Source organism: Phyllosticta citriasiana (assembly GCF_038021145.1).
Source record: "Phyllosticta citriasiana strain CBS 120426 chromosome Unknown IWZ02scaffold_6, whole genome shotgun sequence".
NCBI lineage: Eukaryota > Fungi > Ascomycota > Dothideomycetes > Botryosphaeriales > Phyllostictaceae > Phyllosticta > Phyllosticta citriasiana.
Genome location: NW_027117283.1, coordinates 1,556,337 through 1,577,949, shown reverse-complemented (window position 1 = coordinate 1,577,949; position 21,613 = coordinate 1,556,337). Strand labels below are relative to the sequence as shown.

The 21,613-nt window shown below is 39.3% G+C and overlaps 1 protein-coding gene and 1 non-coding gene across 2 annotated transcripts; one reads left to right on the top strand and one right to left on the bottom strand.

Moving 5' to 3' along the window:
* Positions 1–2,093: 2,093 nt before the first annotated feature.
* IWZ02DRAFT_261089 (uncharacterized protein) lies at positions 2,094–3,294 on the top strand. Its single transcript, XM_066763352.1, has 2 exons — positions 2,094–2,504; positions 2,689–3,294. Exons 1-2 carry the CDS (start codon positions 2,203–2,205, stop codon positions 3,020–3,022), a joined length of 636 nt encoding a protein of 211 aa, XP_066623257.1. The 5' UTR covers positions 2,094–2,202; the 3' UTR covers positions 3,023–3,294.
* A 2,991-nt stretch (positions 3,295–6,285) lies between these two features.
* On the bottom strand, positions 6,286–6,393 carry IWZ02DRAFT_t59. Its single transcript has one exon. It is a non-coding gene; the product is annotated as a tRNA-Ile (tRNA).
* Positions 6,394–21,613: the final 15,220 nt, after the last annotated feature.

Below are 21,613 nucleotides of genomic sequence, written 5' to 3'. Positions count from 1 at the left end.
GTAAGCGTCATCCGGTGCGTATGTATGTTGCTCGTGCATGCTGCAGCCCCGAGGCGAGCGGACGGACACGATGGCTGAGATGGTGTTGAGGTGCATTGCTCGCTCTCGTACTGCAAACCCTGGCTTTTGCGATTGCTCACATTGCCGTCTTGGGAGTCCTCGCTCGCGCGAGCAACCGAATGCTACACCTCGCCTTTCTGTGCCCATGTCGTCATGCGCATCATGGCTTATGTCGTCCAGCTCCTTGTTCGTGACGTCCTTCACCTCCATCCATCACCACCCTTGGTTAGTAACCAGTCGCCCTGCACGAGTGCCCCCCTCCCCGGGGTCAAATGCAGGGACAAGGACCAGGGTTCGACATCCCTACGCCCTTGCAGTCGCCGGTCAGCTCAGAGCGAGAGAGAGAGACATGTAGCCACGGGAGAAGACAACCAAACGTAACACAAGTGAGTGAGCCTTACCTACCCTGCCATGCGGGCACAAATCTTCCATCCGACAAGCACAATCTTTTGTGCCGTCATCATCATCGTGGTTGTCAACAACGTCATTGGACTCACGGCCCGTGCCCTACTTCATCCACCTGCCGGGACCCTTGAATTCTTGTTTTCAGTCACTTCTTTTCATCTTTGGCTACTTTTCAGACTGCCCATTTCTCCACCAACGGAAGCCCTTTGTCACGTCCATTCACCCCGCTTCAGCTTGTACCGATGTATGGATATGTACCTTGGTGCCTTGCTGGCAGAGGATCCGTCGGCACGCGCTCGCCTCGACCTGGCCTGCCTGCCGACCGACGTATCGGAGGATTTTGTCAATCACATTTTTCGTGTTCTCGAATCATCTCCTGTCTCTTTTCGCCCCCCAAGTCCATTGCCGTCCAATGATTGTCGCATTTCTCGATAGAATGCGTCAGTGTACTAATCAGGCACCTCGCGGCACGCGCCGCTGACTGGAGTTGCCTCTTTCGGTCCCTTCTCACACCATCATTGTGTATCGACTTCCTTACGCGCACACTCGTATCTCATCGCCATCGTCGTGGCAAAGAAGGTAGGCGGTTAGAGGACTGCTCTCCACCGATGCGCAAGCGCCACGCTGCATGCTGCTGGCACATGGCAGAGTAAACGATCCTGCAGGCGATGTTTTTGGCTTGTCCGTGAAAAAGTACCACAAATGGAGACGACGTCGCTCGATGTGGCACCCTGGTCTCCCTGACGAAGCAAGCCAACAGCTCGGCCCGGCCAGAGCCCTTGTCCCTGCTCATGTACCTATCCTTGACCATGACCCTGACCCTGACCATGACCCTGTCGGGTGCTGCACTGTCAACCCTTACCCTGGCCTGGGGGATCCATCGCCGCCGCCGCCGCCGCCGCCGCTGCTGCTGCTGCAAAATCCCGGATCCGGAGCGGCCATCGACCCTGAGTCCATAAACCCTGACACCGAACCCTGAAGACGCGTTGCTGCGCTGCGCAGCCACAGTACCCTGTGCTGGGCTGGACTCGGCAAACTGGGCATGTCCGGTCTGGAACTTCGCGCTGCTGGAGCCCTGGAACCTGTCTTGTTAGCGAGCGCAGCGACCGATCACGGACGAGCCGAAGCGAGCAATGTTTGCGCAGCAAGCGAATGTTGTGTACGCCTTGCTGGGCTGCTGCATCGATTGCCGTTGTTGGCAACCCAACCGACTGAGACATGAAAATTTTCACAGGATCTTGCGAGCCGTGGACGACGGCAGGTCGACGGACACCATTGCGGACGGCCTCCGGCATCTACCAAGGAGCCGGCGCGGTCGAAGAAAGAGGGGTGACGTCTGGATGAGCGAACAACAGTTGACAGACTGGCAGGGCTCCGCTGCGATGATCTCAATTCAGGCAAGCAGGCAAGCCGTCCTCTCGTCGGACCGTTAGCAGTACACTTTGCAACTGCAAGTGGTGCCATGATGTTGGTGGCCTCGCGGTTCTCACTGCCATGGACGCCACGGAATGGCAACATGGCGCCAGCATAATGCACGCGCAAAAAGAGCAAGGAAAACAAAAAGACGGACCGGTCATTGCGCGTGGCTGGCTGGTCCTTATCTTTCAGGGAAGCTAATCATCCAGCAAGCCGCTGCTATACTGGCGGTTGGTGAGCACCCGGGACGCGGCCGCCAGCATATGTCAGTGGGTGGGCGGACCTGCCGACGCGATGCTGCAGCTCGACCGGTGAACAGACATGGGTCGGCAATGCTGGAGTTTGCATTCTGCAGCCGTTTGTCGGATACAGCTCGAGTCTTCGGAGGTACATACGACAGCAACGGAGCTGCGGACAGGGCGCGTGTACGTCGAATATGTGCAGTCGACAACGGCCTTGCGACTTGGCGCATGCGAGATGGTGGTGATAGAAAGGGGACGAAGATGTACGTCAGGACTGCATTGCACCACTGCGAAGGTCAATCAGAAGAGAGGCGACCAATGCTGTGATATTCGCCTGCTCACATTACGATCATCACAGCAGCAGGATGGTGGAGTTTTCCGGTCAGTGATTTTCTTCGTCTTCTTGCCCTTCTCCTGTTGTTCGGGGTCCCCGTCACCAAATCAACAATAACGCCACGATTCGATATATCTGTCTATGTACATCGAGCAGCTTTGCATATGCATCTTCACTGCGAGTTCAGAAGCAGGCGCGTGGATCGACTCCATGAGCTCAGAATACGCGCAGAGAGGCAAGCAGGGACTCTCAGTCCGCCACGCTCACTCCACGGCAGCACGACATGTACATTCTGCTCGCTCACACTGCAGAGACGTCGCATCATCGTACTTCTATCACCGCTGCACTGCAGACATGGAAAACAAGACAATGCAAGCCATGCCGCCGCTGCTGCCACACGCGCTGCGGGTGCCGTGTGACGCCGGTTTTTCCTTTTCATTCTCTTCATTTTTCTTTTATTTTGCCTCTGCAGAAGGGGCATTTTTCATGCACTGATCCGCGGCTTGCACGTACTGCGTTTCTTCATGTACGTGGAATGAAGATCTCTTGCAGGCTGCACGGGTAGACGGGTACCTGCGTGTAGGTGCCGGAGAAGCACGCCTAAAGGAACCAGAAGTGTGGGAGTCTCTTTTGAAGTCGTTTACTTGGTCTGCAGAAAGCGCTTATCCAGATGAACAAAGCAAGATTCAACGGAAGATGGTGTTTGGCAAGAGTTTTTGCGTAGTAACTTGCATGGTTTTAGTTGAAAAGGGGGAATTTCCAGGGGAAGAGACATCACTACGCGCATCCAGTACACAACACCCGTGAGCTCTCCAAATGACTGACTGCCCGGCTCACTCTGATCTCTCCAATTATTTTCTCCTGCCAAATCCAGTCCCTTGCCAACAAACCCCCCATCATCCCCGTCCACTCCTCCCGTCCCTTCCGTCCGTCCCGTTTGCTTCCCTGCTTGCCCCCGCATGAACCCCGACCAACCCATTTCACAAGCAATCAATACATACTGCTGAGCTGCATCCATCCATCCATCCATCCATCCACCACAATCGCTCGTACGTACGAGCCAACGACAAAGATATGCCGCGCGAATGAGCGAGTCGCCTCATGTCGTGTCAGTCATGGCCAGCCATCCCGCGTCGACCTTCCTCACCCACACTCTAAACGCGAGTGACTGCTTCACTGCGCTCACTCTTACCATCATCAACTAACTACCTACTGTACTTACTCGGCCGCCGACCTATGCAGAAGGCTGGTCGTTAGGTTTGACTCCCTCGCCACGTTGTTTTGTCTCAATTTATCCCATCCCATCTCGATTGACGCATCTATGTATATCCCTCTATCAGCCCGTCCCAGCTGATCCAATGGTAGTCCATGTGTTGACCTGCCGCCTCCGCCGCCCCTCACGCCGGCCCGTCCCTCTGCCTCCCTGCATGCTTCGTCGGCGTCCGCGGCGCTTCGGCGGTAGGTAGTGTGTATGTCCAGTGTGTATGTACAGATAGCACCGTCGAACCGTCGCTTCCGTCCATCCATCCATCCATGAATCCATCCATGAATTCACCCGTTCGTCCGTTTATGTGGTGCTTGCATGTGTCAAACTTAGGTTCGATTATTGACTGACCGGCTGACTGATTGATTGATGAGTACGTACTTGTACGTTTTGCGCTGTCTCCTGCGGTAGTTAAAGAGAAGAGATGTTTTGTCTGCTGGCATCGCAATATGCGGCACTTCGAAATGGACGAGATATTCTATTGACGTTCTCGCTCGCCCGCAGTCTGAAGCCCATCCCACCCTCACCAGTCAGTCAGTCGGTCAATCAGCTCAACACAATACCAGCCTACCGTACCTGTCAACGAAAACAGGGAGCCCCGCCTTTTCCGCTGAGACAAATCAATGACAGATGCACCAACCCGACCGAACTACTGACCAACCAAACGACCGACTAACTGACTGACTGGCAAACAGTGTGATTGATTGACTGGTCACCCATGAGTCTTCGCCAGACGACGACATATGTGCTGTATGCAACTACCGCTCGTCTGTCACAACGCGTCTTCCATGCATGACCCTGTCTTTTCTAGGGATACCCCTTGCGCGAGTGAACCCTGATAGACGGACGGACGGACGCCTTTCCCCGCGCCGCTTCTTGGGTCGTCGTCTTCGTTCTCATTGGTTTTTGTGAGATTTGCGAGAGGCTGTCTGACTGTCTGACTGGCTGGCTGGCTGACTTTTAAAAGCTTTTGGCCGCGCTGTCTCAGGACACTCTATCTCGCCATTTGCTTGTCCCGTCGCGCCTTGTGCTGTTTGCGCGGTGCGGTAATCTGATCTGTAGGCGGCCAGCCGCGGTGTCAGCAATGCGTCTCGTCTCTCTCACGACTGGATTCTGGAATCACGTTTGCTAGGAGGAGGGAAGGGAAGCACACACTTCGCTGCCCGCCCGCCCGTTCTGTAAATAAATCAACGAGTAAATCATTAGTACAGTACATACATACTCTTACCCCACGACCGCAGTCATTCACTCTACAGACCAAGCCGAACGAACCAACCATCTCCTTGTCCCGCGCAGCATGTGAAAGTACCAAAGTAAACGGACGCCTCTTTTCCTTCTCAGCCGCCGATCTCCCCCATTCCTCCACTCCTTCACTCACGAACCACTCGCGAACCGTTGTCAAAACCCGGAACAAGGGAAAAAAAAAAAAAAAAAAAAAAAAAAACTAACTCAATCCCCGCCAGCCCGCCCGCATGGAACGGCGGGACGGGAAGGGAAGAGGAATGCAATGCAAAGCAACTCCTTGTTTCCCTGCCTGTCTCTCTCTCCCTGCACCACGTATGGCACTCTTCTCGCGTGCATGCCTGCCTATCTTCGCACTTGCGTGCGGGCGCCGTTTGTGTGGTTGCTGAGAAAGTGGAATCAGATATTGAAATGAGCTCCGGAAGTTGTGGCATGAAAGTACAGTGGACTGTTCGTCAAAAAAGCTGCCCCCTTTTTTTGTTTTTTTTTGTTTTTTTTTTCTCAAACTTGAGTTCGTGTCGCGTTAACCGTGGTAGTGGAACTATGATCAATTGCCTTTCTGACATGATTTTTCTTTGCTCTGGCTACTTTTGTTATGCTGCTCTAATCCTTGAAAAAATTCTTGTCAAATTCCTGCTCACTGTTACTCCTGAAAAAGATTAGTCAATCCAGACTGCTGCAGCGTATATCCATCTTCTTTTCCTTGACCCTAACGATGAGTTCAAACTATCAAATGTATTTCAAGCACTACGCATGTCATCCAGTGGCTCAAAATTCAGACAGAACCGTAGAAAGCAGTGAGTCAGTCACTTTCGCCTCAAGGACTGTCAATTTTCAAGCCGGACTGTTCGACCGCACGTCTCATTTTGAGATTCCCAAAGAATGCGGCCACAGGCGAGAAACTCGTACTGCAAGATTCTCCTCCAGTCTCGTATGCTCCGCAAAATTTCCAAACGCACGCGGGGAGGACTTGAACCACAGCTCAGCTGTACGTTTCTGACATTCAGAGCCCGATCCACTGCCAGAGTCACAAGTTTCACGCCCCTTTGTTGTCGAAAAATTGCTTCGGGCAGGGCAGCGCGCTTCACCACCACTGCGTCTCCCATCTCGCTCTCCTCCCAACCTCCCACCACCGAAGCAGCAAATGCAACACTGCCAAATCCATCCTACCGCGCCAGTCCAGACATGCCGTGCAGCAAGTACACCGCGCCTCCATCCCGCCTGACTTCCCCGCCATCAAAACAACACCACCCCTTTCCTGTCACACCACGACCACGCAAAAAGCAAAAAGACAACAATCCGGTTGTCTCACAACACCGAGCTGGTCACTACGAGGGTCGAACTCGCGACCTTGGCGTCAACTGATGAAGCTCCTGTTGTCAGGACCCGCCATATTAGCACCACGCTCTAACCAACTGAGCTAAGCGACCCGGTTTAGAAGTGAAAGGTTGGGATGTTGTTAGCGTCATTCCGGCAAAATCTATTTAAGAATTTATTCGCATTCAGAAGAGGAGAAAGGGGTTAATTGATTAATTAATTAATTAATTAATTAATTATTTTACGTCTTACTAGAGCTATAGGCTATCTAAGACGGAGCTATCTATAGGGGATTCTATATATATTTATAAGGTAAGTAGGGATGCCTAGCTAAAGAATCTTATATAATAAGGTATAATTCTTAGTATAATATTAGTATAGAGTAGATATAGATAGATAGTTTATCTAGGCTCTTTTTAGGTAAGGGGGGGCTAAGGACTAGCCTTCCTACTATTATCTAAGTAGATAGGTGGCATAGAGTAAGAGTAAGGAAAGAAAGGGGGATAGGGAGAAGGTATACATAGAAAAGTAAATATAGTATAGGGTAGTAGGTAAGGTAGATTATATATACGCTCTACTATAGTGTTCTAGTACTATCCCTAATAGTACTATTCTTAGTTAGTGTTATATAATACCTTTCTTAGCACCTATAAAGGTAAAAAAAGCGGGTAAGGTTTTTAACTAGTAGTATCTATCTTCTAGCTAACTAGTATAGTTAGCTAATACTTATTATAGAAAATAAAGAATGCTTAAGAACCTAGGTTTAATCTATATTAATATTACTTATAATTTAATCTAGCCTAGTTACTACTATTAGATAACTATATATTAATATTATTACTAATAATAGGGCTCTATATGCCGCCCTAGCCTAGGTATACTATATAGATAAATAGTATTAAGCCCTTACCTTACTACTAAATAGTTATCTAATTATTATTAGGAGTAGGAGGGTTTAGCTAGAGTAGTTACGGAGTAGTCATCTAAGTTATATTAACACCTTCCTAATCTAGAGGGCTAGGGTCTTAGTAGAGACTCTATATAAGGTAGAGGAGGGATATAAGCCTAGAGGGTATTAGGTAGATTATAGATAAAGGGGTCCCTTCCTAGATTATCTTTAGTTAGAGGGGTTCTAGGGTAGTACCTATAGGAACTATAAGTAGAGGGATTATGGAGCTTATTATTTACTCTACTAATAGAGCTTAGAATAGATTCTCTCTTCTTCTTTTTACTCTTCTTTTCCCTTAGTCTACTCTTTATATGTGCTATACCCTAGTAGAAACCTTCATCTAACGTATAAATTTAAGTATAAATTATTAACTAATATCTCCTTAGAATAGCTCTCTATAGGGTATAGAGGCTATATTCCTACTATTATTATTATACGCCTAAAGTGCTTCCTATATTACTTCTTTCCTAGTAGAGCTATAGAGTAGGTAGTTACTAATAAGATGTTATAGTATTTATTAGGTAGTATTATTATAGCTATAGTTATCCTAGGCTATCTTACTAAACTATAATAGGTAGGCTTTAAAGTAGCTATAGTTTAGTTTTAATTAGAAGTAGGCTAATACTTCTAGTTATCTATACTTAGGGAGTTAGATAGATGTCCTTAGTATAGATAGGAAGTTATATACATATAACCCCTAGGATAGTATTATCTATACTTCCTAGTATTATATAGTATATACTATCTATTCTATTATGGTTCTTTATTATACGCGCATCCTAAGGAGGGTAGTACTTAAGTAGTTATTCTCTAGGGTTAGCTTAGTAGCCTCCTTTATAAGGGCGTCTACTTATAGGTTTCCTCTAATCCCTATATAGCCTAGGGCCTATAAGAAGGTAAGACTACCTTATCTAGCTATAATTAAGTAGCCTACATCTATAGCTTAAAGTTATAGTCCTTAACCTAGTAGGTTAGATAGGGTTTAGAGGCGGTATAGTATAGCTTAGTTATCTATATATACTATAATCCGTCATCCTAGCTATTTCTAGGTAGCTAACTCTATAGCCCTTATAAGTGCCTCTAGTTCTCTATTATATATAAGCTAGTATAGTCTAGTATTTCCTCTATATCTTACTACTACTCTTATACTATCTTATTAGGTGTTATATACTATAATTCCTATGCCTACTCTATTTCCTTTTAGGATAGATAAAGTGTTAGAGTATAGAATAACTACCTAAGTTATATATCCTATACATCTAATATATACTTAGGCTTCTTATTTCTTTAGGAGGTAGCTAATCTTAACTTTATACGGAGTAGTCTTTTTCTATAGGGGAAAGGAACTATGTTTAATTAGGCTTTTAGTACCTATTACTAGGTCCGAAATTATACTCTAGATATGTTTAAGTTATGTCTATCATCCTAGTATATTCTCTTATTTAAACTTATTAATAATTATATATACTAGGTGTTAGTAACTAAGCTTAAAGAGTTATATAGTATATACTTAAAGTAACATGTTACGCCTTAGGTAGGGGGGGAGAAGTCCTACTTTAATTTCTATAGGGGTAATTAGGGAGGTCTAAAAGGCTCCTAGAATTTAGTATAGTCTATTATTTTAAAGTATTTATCTAAGTATCTCGGAGCTACTAACTTACTAGAAAACTAGGGACCTATAATCTACTATACTTTATATATAAGCTAGGTATAGTTATTAGATAGTAGTAGGGGATAGTCTATATTATATATTAGCTAGCTATATAAGCCTACTAAGTAATTACTTTACTTAGGCGTTCCGAATTATTATATACTACTAGAATAATAGGTATGTATTAAACTATATCCTAAGCCATTAGATAAGTTACTTTAGCTATACTATATAGTCTTCTAGGAGTATAATTATAGCTTACTTAGCCTTATCTAAGCTTATAAAATGGATGAGGTCTATTTTATCTTTATTAAAATTAATAGCATATTAGGTTCTAAGTAAGAAAAGCTAGTTAGCTTCCTACTAGAGGATCCGCGTATTTTTCTTCTAGCTTATTAAGGAGATTATAATTAAAATATTATTAATATATAAGAGGAATCGGACTAAGTAAGAGGAAAAGAGTTTTTATATATAAATAAGAAATAGGATTAGTAAGACTAGGCTTCCCTAGGGGATTTCTAAAACTATTAGATAAAGGTCCTCTTATTAGCCATTAAAGAAGATCTAGAGTTATTACCTACTAGTAAATATCTTTACCTATACTAGGAGGGAGGTAGGGAGCCTAATTTCCCCTATTATATATAAGAGCTAGTTATAGGCTATATAATTAAAGGCACCTTATACGTTAAGGAATAGGGTTAATATCTTATGCCGTACCCTCCTCTCATCTTAGATAATATATATAAGGATTATTACTATATTAATTACTAACTTCTATAGTTATCTACCTATTTAGGATAGGTATAGGAGGTAGGTAGCTTCTATAAGTACTCTAAGACGTTTTACTATAATATATTTAAGGACTTTTCCTAGGTAGTTAAGTAGGGAGATAACTCTATATACTTTTAGGTCTATATAATTAGGTTTCCCTAGCTTCTTAAGTATTATACCTACCACTTCTCTCTAGTATTCTAGGTAATATCCGTACGTAAAGAAGGTTTAGTATATCTAGGTAAATTTTTTAGGATGAGCGTTATATGCCTTAGTAATTATCTTCTAGTAGATCTAGTCTAGCCTAGGGGTAGTACCTTTAATCTTATAAGAGTAGGCATACTATACTTCCTTATCTATAAGGGAGGGCTAGTCCTATAGCCCTTCCTTATAGTTTATCTAGTCACGTAGGGGAACGTATAGTAGTAGGGGGAAGAGTTTCTAATAGAAGGTAGTATACTTACTATTATATAATAATTAGAGTTAATCTTAAAGGTTATATATCTAGGGGATTTACTTAGATCGGGTTACTTTCATATACGCTATTACCTTATAGATAGACTAGGGTGTTTCTTTTATAAGGAAGTTATTCTAGTACTCTTATTTTACCTACTTAATGGCCGTGTTATATATATTCTATACTTATATATATATAACTTAGTTATGATATGCCCTACGCCTTACTTATATAGTAGTTATCCTTAAGGCCGTAAGGAGTAGGGACTACTATAGTTTTTATTACTATCTAGGGGTTACCTATAGGATGCTACGTTTAGCCGCTATCTCTATTACCTTTATAAGGCGTTATCTAAGTTAGTCTAGGTCCTCTTATAAGGTCCTACTAGAGAGTATATATTATGCCCTATTAGAAAGGGCTTAGATAAGTAGACTCATAATCTTATTTAACTCTTCTTAGATGAATTACCTATACTAGGCCTAGTTAGCCTTTTTAACGTTAAACCGTAATAGTAGTATTAGTATGTCTTAAAACTCGTCGTACGCGATAGTAAAGAGAATAGTATTATAGTTAGATAGGGGGTTCTCTTATACCTACTAGTTAATTACTTAAGTAGTAACTATTAGAGTATATAGGGAGAGGTTAATAACCGTTTCTCTTTCTATCCCTATACGAAAGAAGGTACCTACTCTAGGTTAGTTTTAGAGTTTAAGGCGGTTTTCCTTAATCTATTCGTATAGAGCTTCTACTTTATGAGATTAGGGGGAGAGTAGGTTCTACGTTAGATGGTATTCGTTAAAGTCCCCTATATAGATTATTAGCATGGTAGGGGGGCTATACTTAATAACTCTTTCTATTATATGTAGGGAGGATAGGGTGCCTTATTCCGCCTTATTATAGATGTTAATGTTAGAGGCCTAAGAATAAGTCTAGACTATTCTAGACTGTTCTAGACCTCTTCTATTACTAAGAACTTATTCCTACGGGTTCTTTTAGATTCTAGCCCTTACTCTAGATTGTCTTATTACTAAGGCCTAGAATCTTCTAGTCTAGATTAATTAGAAATCGTCTTCTATTAATAGAAGAACCTATTACTAATTACCTAGAGATAGAACTCTCTAGAATCTATAGGTTCTTCTATATAAACATCCTTAGGTAGCCTGCTAGTTAGTCCTTTAAGGAAGTTCTCTTATAGTAAAGAATCTACTACATTCTCTACTATAAACCATCTACTATACGGTATATAATAAAGATATTACTTATCTTTATAGAATACCGCTAACAGGTTATGAGCCCGGCTAATAGTAATCTATAGATTACTATATAGCTTGCCTTATAATTTATAAGTAGGATTTTACTTCCTTCCCTACTTATAAGAAAGAATATACTATTCTTTCTATACTAGACCGCTCTTATAAGTAAGGCTTAGTAAGACTATCTTAGTAGATAGCTATTAAGCTAAACTTATAAAGAAGTCTAGGGAAAGCCTACTTATTTATATAAGTAAGGTATTTTTTTAGGGTAAGGACTAGTATCCTAAGCCCTATCCTTAGGCTCTTAGCCTATTAAATTTTTCCTAGGACCGTCGGGCCTATATCTACCTAGGATTTTATTCTAGAACCTTCTAGTAGTCTAGAATATACTTATTCACTACCTATTCTTTACCTTTCTCCGCCTTTCTCCGGATTTCCTCACATTTCTATTAACTACGTTAATATAAGGTGTAGCTACGCGGCCTCTATACTATATTAGGCCTAAGCATTACCCGTTTATACTAGTTCCTACTAGTGTCTTAGTATGAGGAACACTAAAACTTCACGATACTTTAAAACGTTTTCGACCCGCATTAACCTGAATACTTTGCTTAGTAAGTAAAGTCGTATACTGTTTTAAAGAGAAAAACTCGGCGGACAAGGATCTAAAATTAGATTCCTTATATCTCTCTTCCCGGCTAAGTTATTAGAGAAAATATTGATACTCTAATAATCTCCCTACTTTCTATTAGGTGCATCAGGCCTATTAGCACCTAATAAACTTTAAGACTTCATACACTTATAGTTTCCGCTTAAAACTATAAGTACATAGAGTTTTATACTCTAAAGACCTCTATAAGGTATAAAATCTTTAATATACCTTAAGAAAGAAACATCTTCTACTAGGAAATATGGGAAAAGAATTCCCTAGCATTCCTAAACTTAAAGGCCCTAAGAACTAGGAGTCTTAGTGATCTACTATAAATGATATAGTGATTATAGAAGGGCTAAAAGCCTATCTAGACTCTAAATCTTAACCTAAAGTAGAAGATCCTACCTAGGAGGTTAATAATACTAGAATAAGGACTTTTATTAGGACCTCTATAGATCCTAAACTTTATTCTAGCATTACCCATTATAGAACTATAAGTTCTATGGGAGAAGCCCTTAGAAAAAGATATAAATCTAAGGGACTTTTATAGGAAGTCTCACACTTTATAAGGCTACTAAGCCTTAAAGATACGGGAGATATTAATACCTAGGTGGCTAATCTATTAGATGAGATAACCCTATTATCTTAGACTAAGATGGCCTTAATAGAGAGGTAGAAACTAGGTGTATTCTTTAGTAATATACCTAGTAGCTATTCTTCATAGAGCGCCGTAGCCTAGCTAGGGCTAAAAGAAGAGACTACTCTAGACCACCTTATAGAGCGTCTAGTAGAAGAGTCTTAGTGCTAAGAACTAGAAGAAGAAAGTAATACTGCCTATATTACTATAACTAGTAATAAAGGGAAATCTTCTTCTAAAAAGAACGCCTCTACTTATAATAATAAGAGTACTAAGAAGTGCTCTTATTATAAAAAGAATGGCCATCTAGAAAAGGACTACTATAAAAGAGCTAGGAATTTAAAGGGTAAAGAAAATAATAGTAGTCCTACGGATTTAGAGGATACCCTATATATTACGGGTTATACCTCTTATTTTACCGCGGGTCCCGGCCTAAATAACTAGATTCTAGACACCGGCGCTATAGCCTATATATCTAGATATAAAGATCTCTTTACTTCTTTAAAAGAAGTAAATTTACCTATAAAACTAGGTAAAGGAGAGATCTATGCTAAAGGAATAGGTACTATACCTATTACCTTTAAGTACGCTAATAGAAGGATAAATCTAACCCTTCTAGACGCTCTCTATATCCCTAATTTATCTATAAATCTTATCTCTATATCTAGGCTATATATACATGGTATATATCTAGATATAAAGAACTTAAGACTTATAGATAAAAGAGAGTAGATATATACCGAAGTTTTACTTCAGAATAACCTATTTATACTACCTAAGGTAGAATCTACTATAAATCACTTATATATAGCAGATTTAAACCTATAGTATAATAGGTTAGGGCATATAAACTTAGAAGCTCTTAGGGCACTACTACCTATTAAGGGTAGTAAAATAGACTATTCTATATGCCCTTTAGCTAAATCTAAGCGTACTATATCTACTATACTAGTAGTAGTCTCTAAACCTTATAAGAAAATAGGTCTAGATATTATAGGACCTATTACTCCTAAGGGAATAAGGGGATACACCTACTATATAGCCTTTATAGACTATTATAGTAGGTTTACATAGGTATTCCCCCTATTTACTAAAGGAGAAGCCTATAATAAGATAGTTTACTATCTTAAACTTATAGAGCCGCATGGTAAAGTCTAGTCTTTAAGGCTAGATAATGGCCTAGAATATAGGGGAACTCAGCTAGATTTACTAGCTAAAAATAAAGGAATAACTCTAGAAAAGAGTTCTCCTTATAGCCTAGAGTAAAACGGGCTTATAGAGAGGATACATGGGTTAATAGATACTATTACCCGTTACCTTCTCTTAAATTCTAAGGTCCCCCTTACCTTCTAGCTAGAGGCTATTAAAACCGCTACTTATATTCTAAACCGGACCCCTAAGAAGTCCCTAGAGGGTATTTCACCTCTAGCCCGGCTAAATATAGCTAAGGGCAGGTCTCCTACTATAAATCTCTCTTATATAAAGACTTTTAGAAGTAAAGTCTTTATAAACATCCCTAGAGAAAAGCGTACTATATCCTCTAAGTATTCTCCACGCTCTAGGCCTAGTATATTATTAGGCTTTAAGGGGGAGCATATTTATAGATGCTAGGATATAGAAAAACAAGCTATTATACGCACTAGGGATATTACCTTTAAAGAGGATGAATTTCCTTCTCCCTATACTAAAAGTATAGAAGATAAGGAAGATATAGACTATACTAAGCCTATATTTCCTTCTTCTATAACTAGCCCTCCTAATAGACTAAGATCTAGGTCTATAACTACTATAGATACTAGTAGGGAGGAGCCTAGGAGAAGTAAGCGCCTTAGAGAAAAATCCTCTAAGGAATTGACTACTATAGAGGCTACTATTAATAGCCCTATAGAAGAAGTAACTCATCCTCTTAGAGAGACCTTTAAAGAGGTTAGAATCCCTAGTAGTAGCAGCTATGTTACTATAGAAGGCCTAAGTAATATAGAGAAAGATATCTCTTATTACTTACTCTATAGTAATAGGGAACCTACTACTACTAAAGAAGATGCCTATAGACGCCTTAACTAAGGTACTTATAAAGGCTCTCTTTACTAAATTCCTCTCTATTACCCTACGTAATAAGTTAGGGGGAGTGTTAGAGGTCTAAGAATAAGTCTAGACTGTTCTAGACTGTTCTAGACCTCTTCTATTACTAAGAACTTATTCCTACGGGTTCTTTCAGATTCTAGCCCTTATTCTAGATTGTCTTATTACTAAGGCCTAGAATCTTCTAGTCTAGATTGATTAGAAATCGTCTTCTATTAATAGAAGAACCTATTACTAATTACCTAGAGATAGAACTCTCTAGAATCTATAGGTTCTTCTATATAAACACCCTTAGGTAGCCTACTAGTTAGTCCTTTAAGGAAGTTCTCTTATAGTAAAGAATCTACTACATTCTCTACTATAAACTATCTACCATACGGTATATAATAAAGATATTACTTATCTTTATAGAATACCGCTAACATATAGTAACATAGCTGCTACTACTAGGGATTCTAACCTCTTTAAAGGTCTCTCTAAGAGGATGAGTTACTTCTTCTATAGGGCTATTAATAGTAGCCTCTATAGTAGTCGATTCCTTAGAGGATTTTTCTCTAAGGCGCTCACTTCTCCTAGGCTCCTCCCTACTAGTATCTATAGTAGTTATAGACCTAGATCTTAGTCTATTAGGAGGGCTAGTTATAGAAGAAGGAAATATAGGCTTAGTATAGTCTATATCTTCCTTATCTTCTATACTTTTAGTATAGGAAGAAGGAAATTCATCCTCTTTAAAGGTAACATCCCTAGTGCGTATAATAGCTTGTTTTTCTATATCCTAGCATCTATAAATATGCTCCCCCTTAAAGCCTAATAATATACTAGGCCTAGAGTGTGGAGAATACTTAGAGGATATAGTACGCTTTTCTCTAGGGATGTTTATAAAGACTTTACTTCCGAAAGTCTTTATATAAGAGAGATTTATAGTAGGAGACCTGCCCTTAGCTATATTTAGCTGGACTAGAGGCGAAATACCCTCTAGGGACTTCTTAGGGGTCCGGTTTAGAATATAAGTAGCGGTTTTAATAGCCTCTAGCTAGAAGGTAAGGGGGACCTTAGAATTTAAGAGAAGGTAACGGGTAATAGTATCTATTAACCCATATGTCCTCTCTATAAGCCCGTTTTACTCTAGGCTATAAGGAGAACTCTTTTCTAGAGTTATTCCTTTATTTTTAGCTAGTAAATCTAGCTGAGTTCCCCTATATTCTAGGCTATTATCTAGCCTTAAAGACTAGACTTTACCATACGGCTCTATAAGTTTAAGATAGTAAACTATCTTATTATAGGCTTCTCCTTTAGTAAATAGGGGGAATACCTATGTAAACCTACTATAATAGTCTATAAAGGCTATATAGTAGGTATATCCCCTTATTCCCTTAGGAGTAATAGGTCCTATAACATCTAGACCTATTTTCTTATAAGGTTTAGAGACCGCTACTAGTATAGTAGATATAGTACGCTTAGATTTAGCTAAAGGGCATATAGAATAGTCTATTTTACTACCCTTAATAGGTAGTAGTGCCCTAAGAGCTTCTAAGTTTATATGCCCTAACCTATTATACTATAGGTTTAAATCTGCTATATATGAGTGATTTATAGTAGATTCTACCTTAGGTAGTATAAATAGGTTATTCTAAAGTAAAACTTCGGTATATATCTGCTCTCTTTTATCTATAAGTCTTAAGTTCTTTATATCTAGATATATACTATGTATATATAGCCTAGATATAGAGATAAGATTTATAGATAAATTAGGGATATAGAGAGCGTCTAGAAGGGTTAGATTTATCCTTCTATTAGCGTACTTAAAGGTAATAGGTATAGTACCTATTCCTTTAGTATAGATCTCTCCTTTACCTAGTTTTATAGGTAAATTTACTTCTTTTAAAGAAGTAAAGAGATCTTTATGTCTAGATATATGGGCTGTAGTGCCGGTGTCTAGAATCTAGTTATTTAGGCCGGGACCCGCGGTAAAATAAGAGGTATAACCCGTAATGTATAGGGTATCCTCTAAATCTATAGGACTACTATTATTTTCTTTACCCTTTAAATTCCTAGCTCTTTTATAGTAGTCCTTTTCTAGATGGCTATTCTTTTTATAATAAGAGCACTTCTTAGTACTCTTATTATTATAAGTAGAGGCGTTCTTTTTAGAAGAAGATTTCCCTTTATTACTAGTTATAGTAATAAGGGTAGTATTACTTTCTTCTTCTAGTTCTCGGCGCCGAGACTCTTCTACTAGATGCTCTATAAGGTGGTCTAGAGTAGTCTCTTCTTTTAGCCCTAGCTGGGCTACGGCGCTCCATAAAGAATAGCTACTAGGTATATTACTAAAGAATACACCTAGTTTCTACCTCTCTGTTAAGGCTATCTTAGTCTAAGATAATAGGGTTATCTTATCTAATAGATTAGCCACCTAGGTATTAATATCTCCCGTATCTTTAAGGCTTAGTAGCCTTATAAAGTGTGAGACTTCCTATAAAAGTCCCTTAGATTTATATCTTTTTCTAAGAGCTTCTCCCATATAACTTATAGTTCTATAATAGGTAATGCTAGAATAAAGTTTAGGATCTATAGAGGTCCTAATAAAAGTCCTTATTCTAGCATCATTAACCTCCTAGGTAGGATCTTCTACTTTAGGTTAAGATTTAGAGTCTAGATAGGCTTTTAGCCCTTCTATAATCACTATATTATTTATAGTAGATTACTAAGACTCCTAGTTCTCAGGGCCTTTAAGTTTAGGAATGCTAGGGAATTCTTTTCCTATATTTCCTAGTAGAAGATGTTTCTTTCTTAAGGTATATTAAAGATTTTATACCTTATAGAGGTCTTTAGAGTATAAAACTCTATGTACTTATAGTTTTAAGCGGAAACTATAAGTGTATGAAGTCTCAAAGTTTATTAGGTGCTAATAGGCCTGATGCACCTAATAGAAAGTAGGGAGATTATTAGAGTTTTAATGTTTTCTCTAATAACTTAGCCGGGAGTAGAGATATAAGGAATCTGATTTTAGATCCTTATCTACCGAGTTTTTCTCTTTAAAACGGTATATGACTTTGCTTACTAAGTAAAGTATTCGGGTTGATGCGGGTCGAAAACGTTTTAAAGTATCGTGAAGTTTTAGTATTCCTCATACTAAGACACTAGCAGGAACTAGTGTAAACGGGTAACGCTTAGGCCTAATATAGTATAGAGGCCGCGTAGCCACACCTTATATCAACGTAGTTAATAGAAATGTGAGGAAATCCGGAGAAAGGCGGAGAAAGGTAAAGAATAGGTAGTAAATAAGGTTATTCTAGACTACTAGAAGGTTCTAGAATAAAATCCTAGGTAGATATAGGCCTAACAGTCCTAGGAAAAATTTAATAGGCTAAGAGCCTAAGGATAGGGCTTAGGATACTAGTCCTTACCCTAAAAAAATGCCTTACTTATATAAATAAGTAGGCTTTCCCTAGACTTCTTTATAAGTTTAGCTTAATAGCTATCCACTAAGATAGTCTTACTAAGCCTTACTTATAAGAGCGGTCTAGTATAGAAAGAATAGTATATTCTTTCTTATAAGTAGGGAAGGAAGTAAAATCCTACTTATAAATTATAAGGCAAGCTATATAGTAATCTATAGATTACTATTAGCCGGGCTCATAACCTGTTAGCGGTATTCTATAAAGATAAGTAATATCTTTATTATATACTATATGGTAGATGGTTTATAGTAGAGAATGTAGTAGATTCTTTACTATAAGAGAACTTCCTTAAAGGACTAACTAGCAGGCTACCTAAGGGTGTTTATATAGAAGAACCTATAGATTCTAGAGAGTTCTATCTCTAGGTAATTAGTAATAGGTTCTTCTATTAATAGAAGACGATTTCTAATCAATCTAGACTAGAAGATTCTAGGCCTTAGTAATAAGATAATCTAGAATAAGGGCTAGAATCTAAAAGAACCCGTAGGAATAAGTTCTTAGTAATAGAAGAGGTCTAGAAGAGTCTAGAACAGTCTAGACTTATTCTTAGGCCTCTAACACTATAGAAGGCCTAAGTAATATAGAGGAAGATATCTCTTATTACTTACTCTATAGTAATGGGGAACCTACTACTTATAGTTAGGCTATTAATTCTCCTAATAGCCTAGACTAGTAGAGAGCTATACGGGAAGAATATAATTCCCTTATTAAGAATTAAACCTGGATCTTAGTAGACCCCCCTAAGGATAATAAAATTCTTAGAGGCAAATAGGTCTATAAGATTAAAACTAATAATAAGGGAAATATTACCCGCTATAAGGCTAGATGGGTAGTGTAAGGCTAAAATTAGGAGTATAGTATAAACTATAAAGAGACTTTTAGTCCTATAGTCTTACCTATAGTTTTACGCCTACTACTAAGCCTTTCTACCTATTTAGACCTAGAAATCGTACATATAGACGTCGAAACCGCCTTCCTAAATGGGAAAATAAATGAAGACGTCTATGTATATTAACCTATAGGCTTTAAGCTTAATAATAAAGTCTATAAATTAAAGAAAGCTCTCTATAGCCTAAAATAAGCCCCTAGGGCATAGGCAGCCTATTTTAGCCACTTCTTAGAAGAGAACGGCTATAAATAGCTTCTATCTAAGGCCTACTTATATACTAAGACCTTTAAAGAAGGCTTATTTATATGGGTCTTAGTATACGTAGACGATATCCTACTTTTTAGTAAGAATATGTCTATTATTAATTCTTTTAAAGAATTAATAAGGTCTAGGTTTACTATTAAGGACCTAGGACCTATTTCCTATTATTTAGGAATTCAAGTCACCCGGGATAGGTCTAAAAAGACTATATCTTTATCATAGGAAGGCTATCTTTCTAAAGTCTTAGAGACTTTCTCTCTAAGCTCTATTACGCCTTCTAAGACTCCTTATTTATATAAGGAGCTTCCTAGACCACCCGCGGACTATCAGGCTAGTGAAGACCTTATTAAAGAGTATAGATCTTTAATAGGCTCTCTTCTATATGCTATAGTCTATACTAGGCCTGATATAGCTTATATACTAGCTTCTTTAAGCTAGTATTTAAGCTGCCCTCTAGTAGAGCACCTTAGAGCTGCTAAAAGAGTCTTATCCTATCTAAAAGGAACTAAAGATTATACTATTACCTATAAGGGTACTAGTTTTAATCTAGAATCCTACTCCGACTCTAACTTAGGGAATGAGCTTAATAGACATTCTCTAGCAGCTTATATTATTTACTCTACTAATAGGCCTATAGCCTAGAAGGCTAGTAGACTAACCTATGTCTCTATTTCTACTATGGAGGCAGAATACATAGGTTATAGTATACTAGCTAAGGTTATCCTTTATATTAAAGGATTTTTAGAAGAGTTAGGTTATAAAGACCTTATACCTACTCCTATAGTCCTTAAAGGGGATAACATACCGGCTATAGCTGCTACGGAAGATGCTACTAAAAAGTCTAAGAATATAGACATAAGGTATTACTTCTTAAGGCAGCTAGTTAAGGAAAATCTTATAAGATTCTCCTATATCTCTACTAAAGAGATGCCTGTAGACGCCTTAACTAAGGTACTTACTAAGGCTCTCTTTACTAAATTCCTCTCTATTACCCTGCGTAATAAGTTAGGGGGAGTGTTAGAGGCCTAAGAATAAGTCTAGACTGTTCTAGACTCTTCTAGACCTCCTCTATTACTAAGAACTTATTCCTACGGGTTCTTTCAGATTCTAGCCCTTATTCTAGATTGTCTTATTACTAAGGCCTAGAATCTTCTAGTCTAGATTAATTAGAAATCATCTTCTATTAATAGAAGAACCTATTACTAATTACCTAGAGATAGAACTCTCTAGAATCTATAGGTTCTTCTATATAAACACCCTTAGGTAGCCTGCTAGTTAGTCCTTTAAGGAAGTTCTCTTATAGTAAAGAATCTACTATATTCTCTACTATAAACCATCTACCATACGGTATATAATAAAGATATTACTTATCTTTATAGAATACCGCTAATAGGGGTCCTTTCCTTAATTATCTTCGGTTAGAGGGGTTCTAGGGTAGTGCCTATAGGAACTATAAGTAGAGGGATTATAGAGCTTATTATTTACTCTACTAGTAGAGATTAGAATGGATTCTCTCCTCTTCTTTTTACTCTTCTTTTTTCCCTTAGTCTACTATTTATATATGCTATGCCCTAGTAGAAACCTTCGTCCGATGTATGAATTTAAGTATGAATTATCTACTAATATCTCCTTAGAACATCTCTCTATAGGGTATAGAGGCTGTTTTCCTACTATTATTATTATATACCTTACGTGCTACCTATATAGCTTCTCTCCTAGTAGAGCTATAGAGTAGGTAGTTACTAATAAGGTATTATAGTATTTATCGGGCGGTGTTATTATAGCTATAATTATCCTAGTCTATCTTACTAAACTATACTAGGTAGGCTCTAAAGTAGCCGTAGTTTAGTTTTAATTAGAAGTAGGCTAATACTTCTAGTTATCTATACTTAGGGAGTTAGATAGATGTCCTTAGTATAGATAGGAAGTTATATACATATAACCCCTAGGATAGTATTATCTATACTTCCTAGTATTATATAGTATATACTATCTATTCTATTATGGTTCTTTATTATACGCGCATCCTAAGGAGGGTAGTACTTAAGTAGTTATTCTCTAGGGTTAGCCTAGTAGCCTCCTTTATAAGGGCGTCTACTTATAGGTTTCCTCTAATCCCTATATAGCCTAGGGCCTATAAGAAGGTAAGACTACCTTATCTAGCCATAATTAAGTAGCCTACATCTATAGCTTAAAGTTATAGACCTTAACCTAGTAGGTTAGACGGGGTTTAGAGGCGGTATAGTATAGCTTAGTTATCTATGTATACT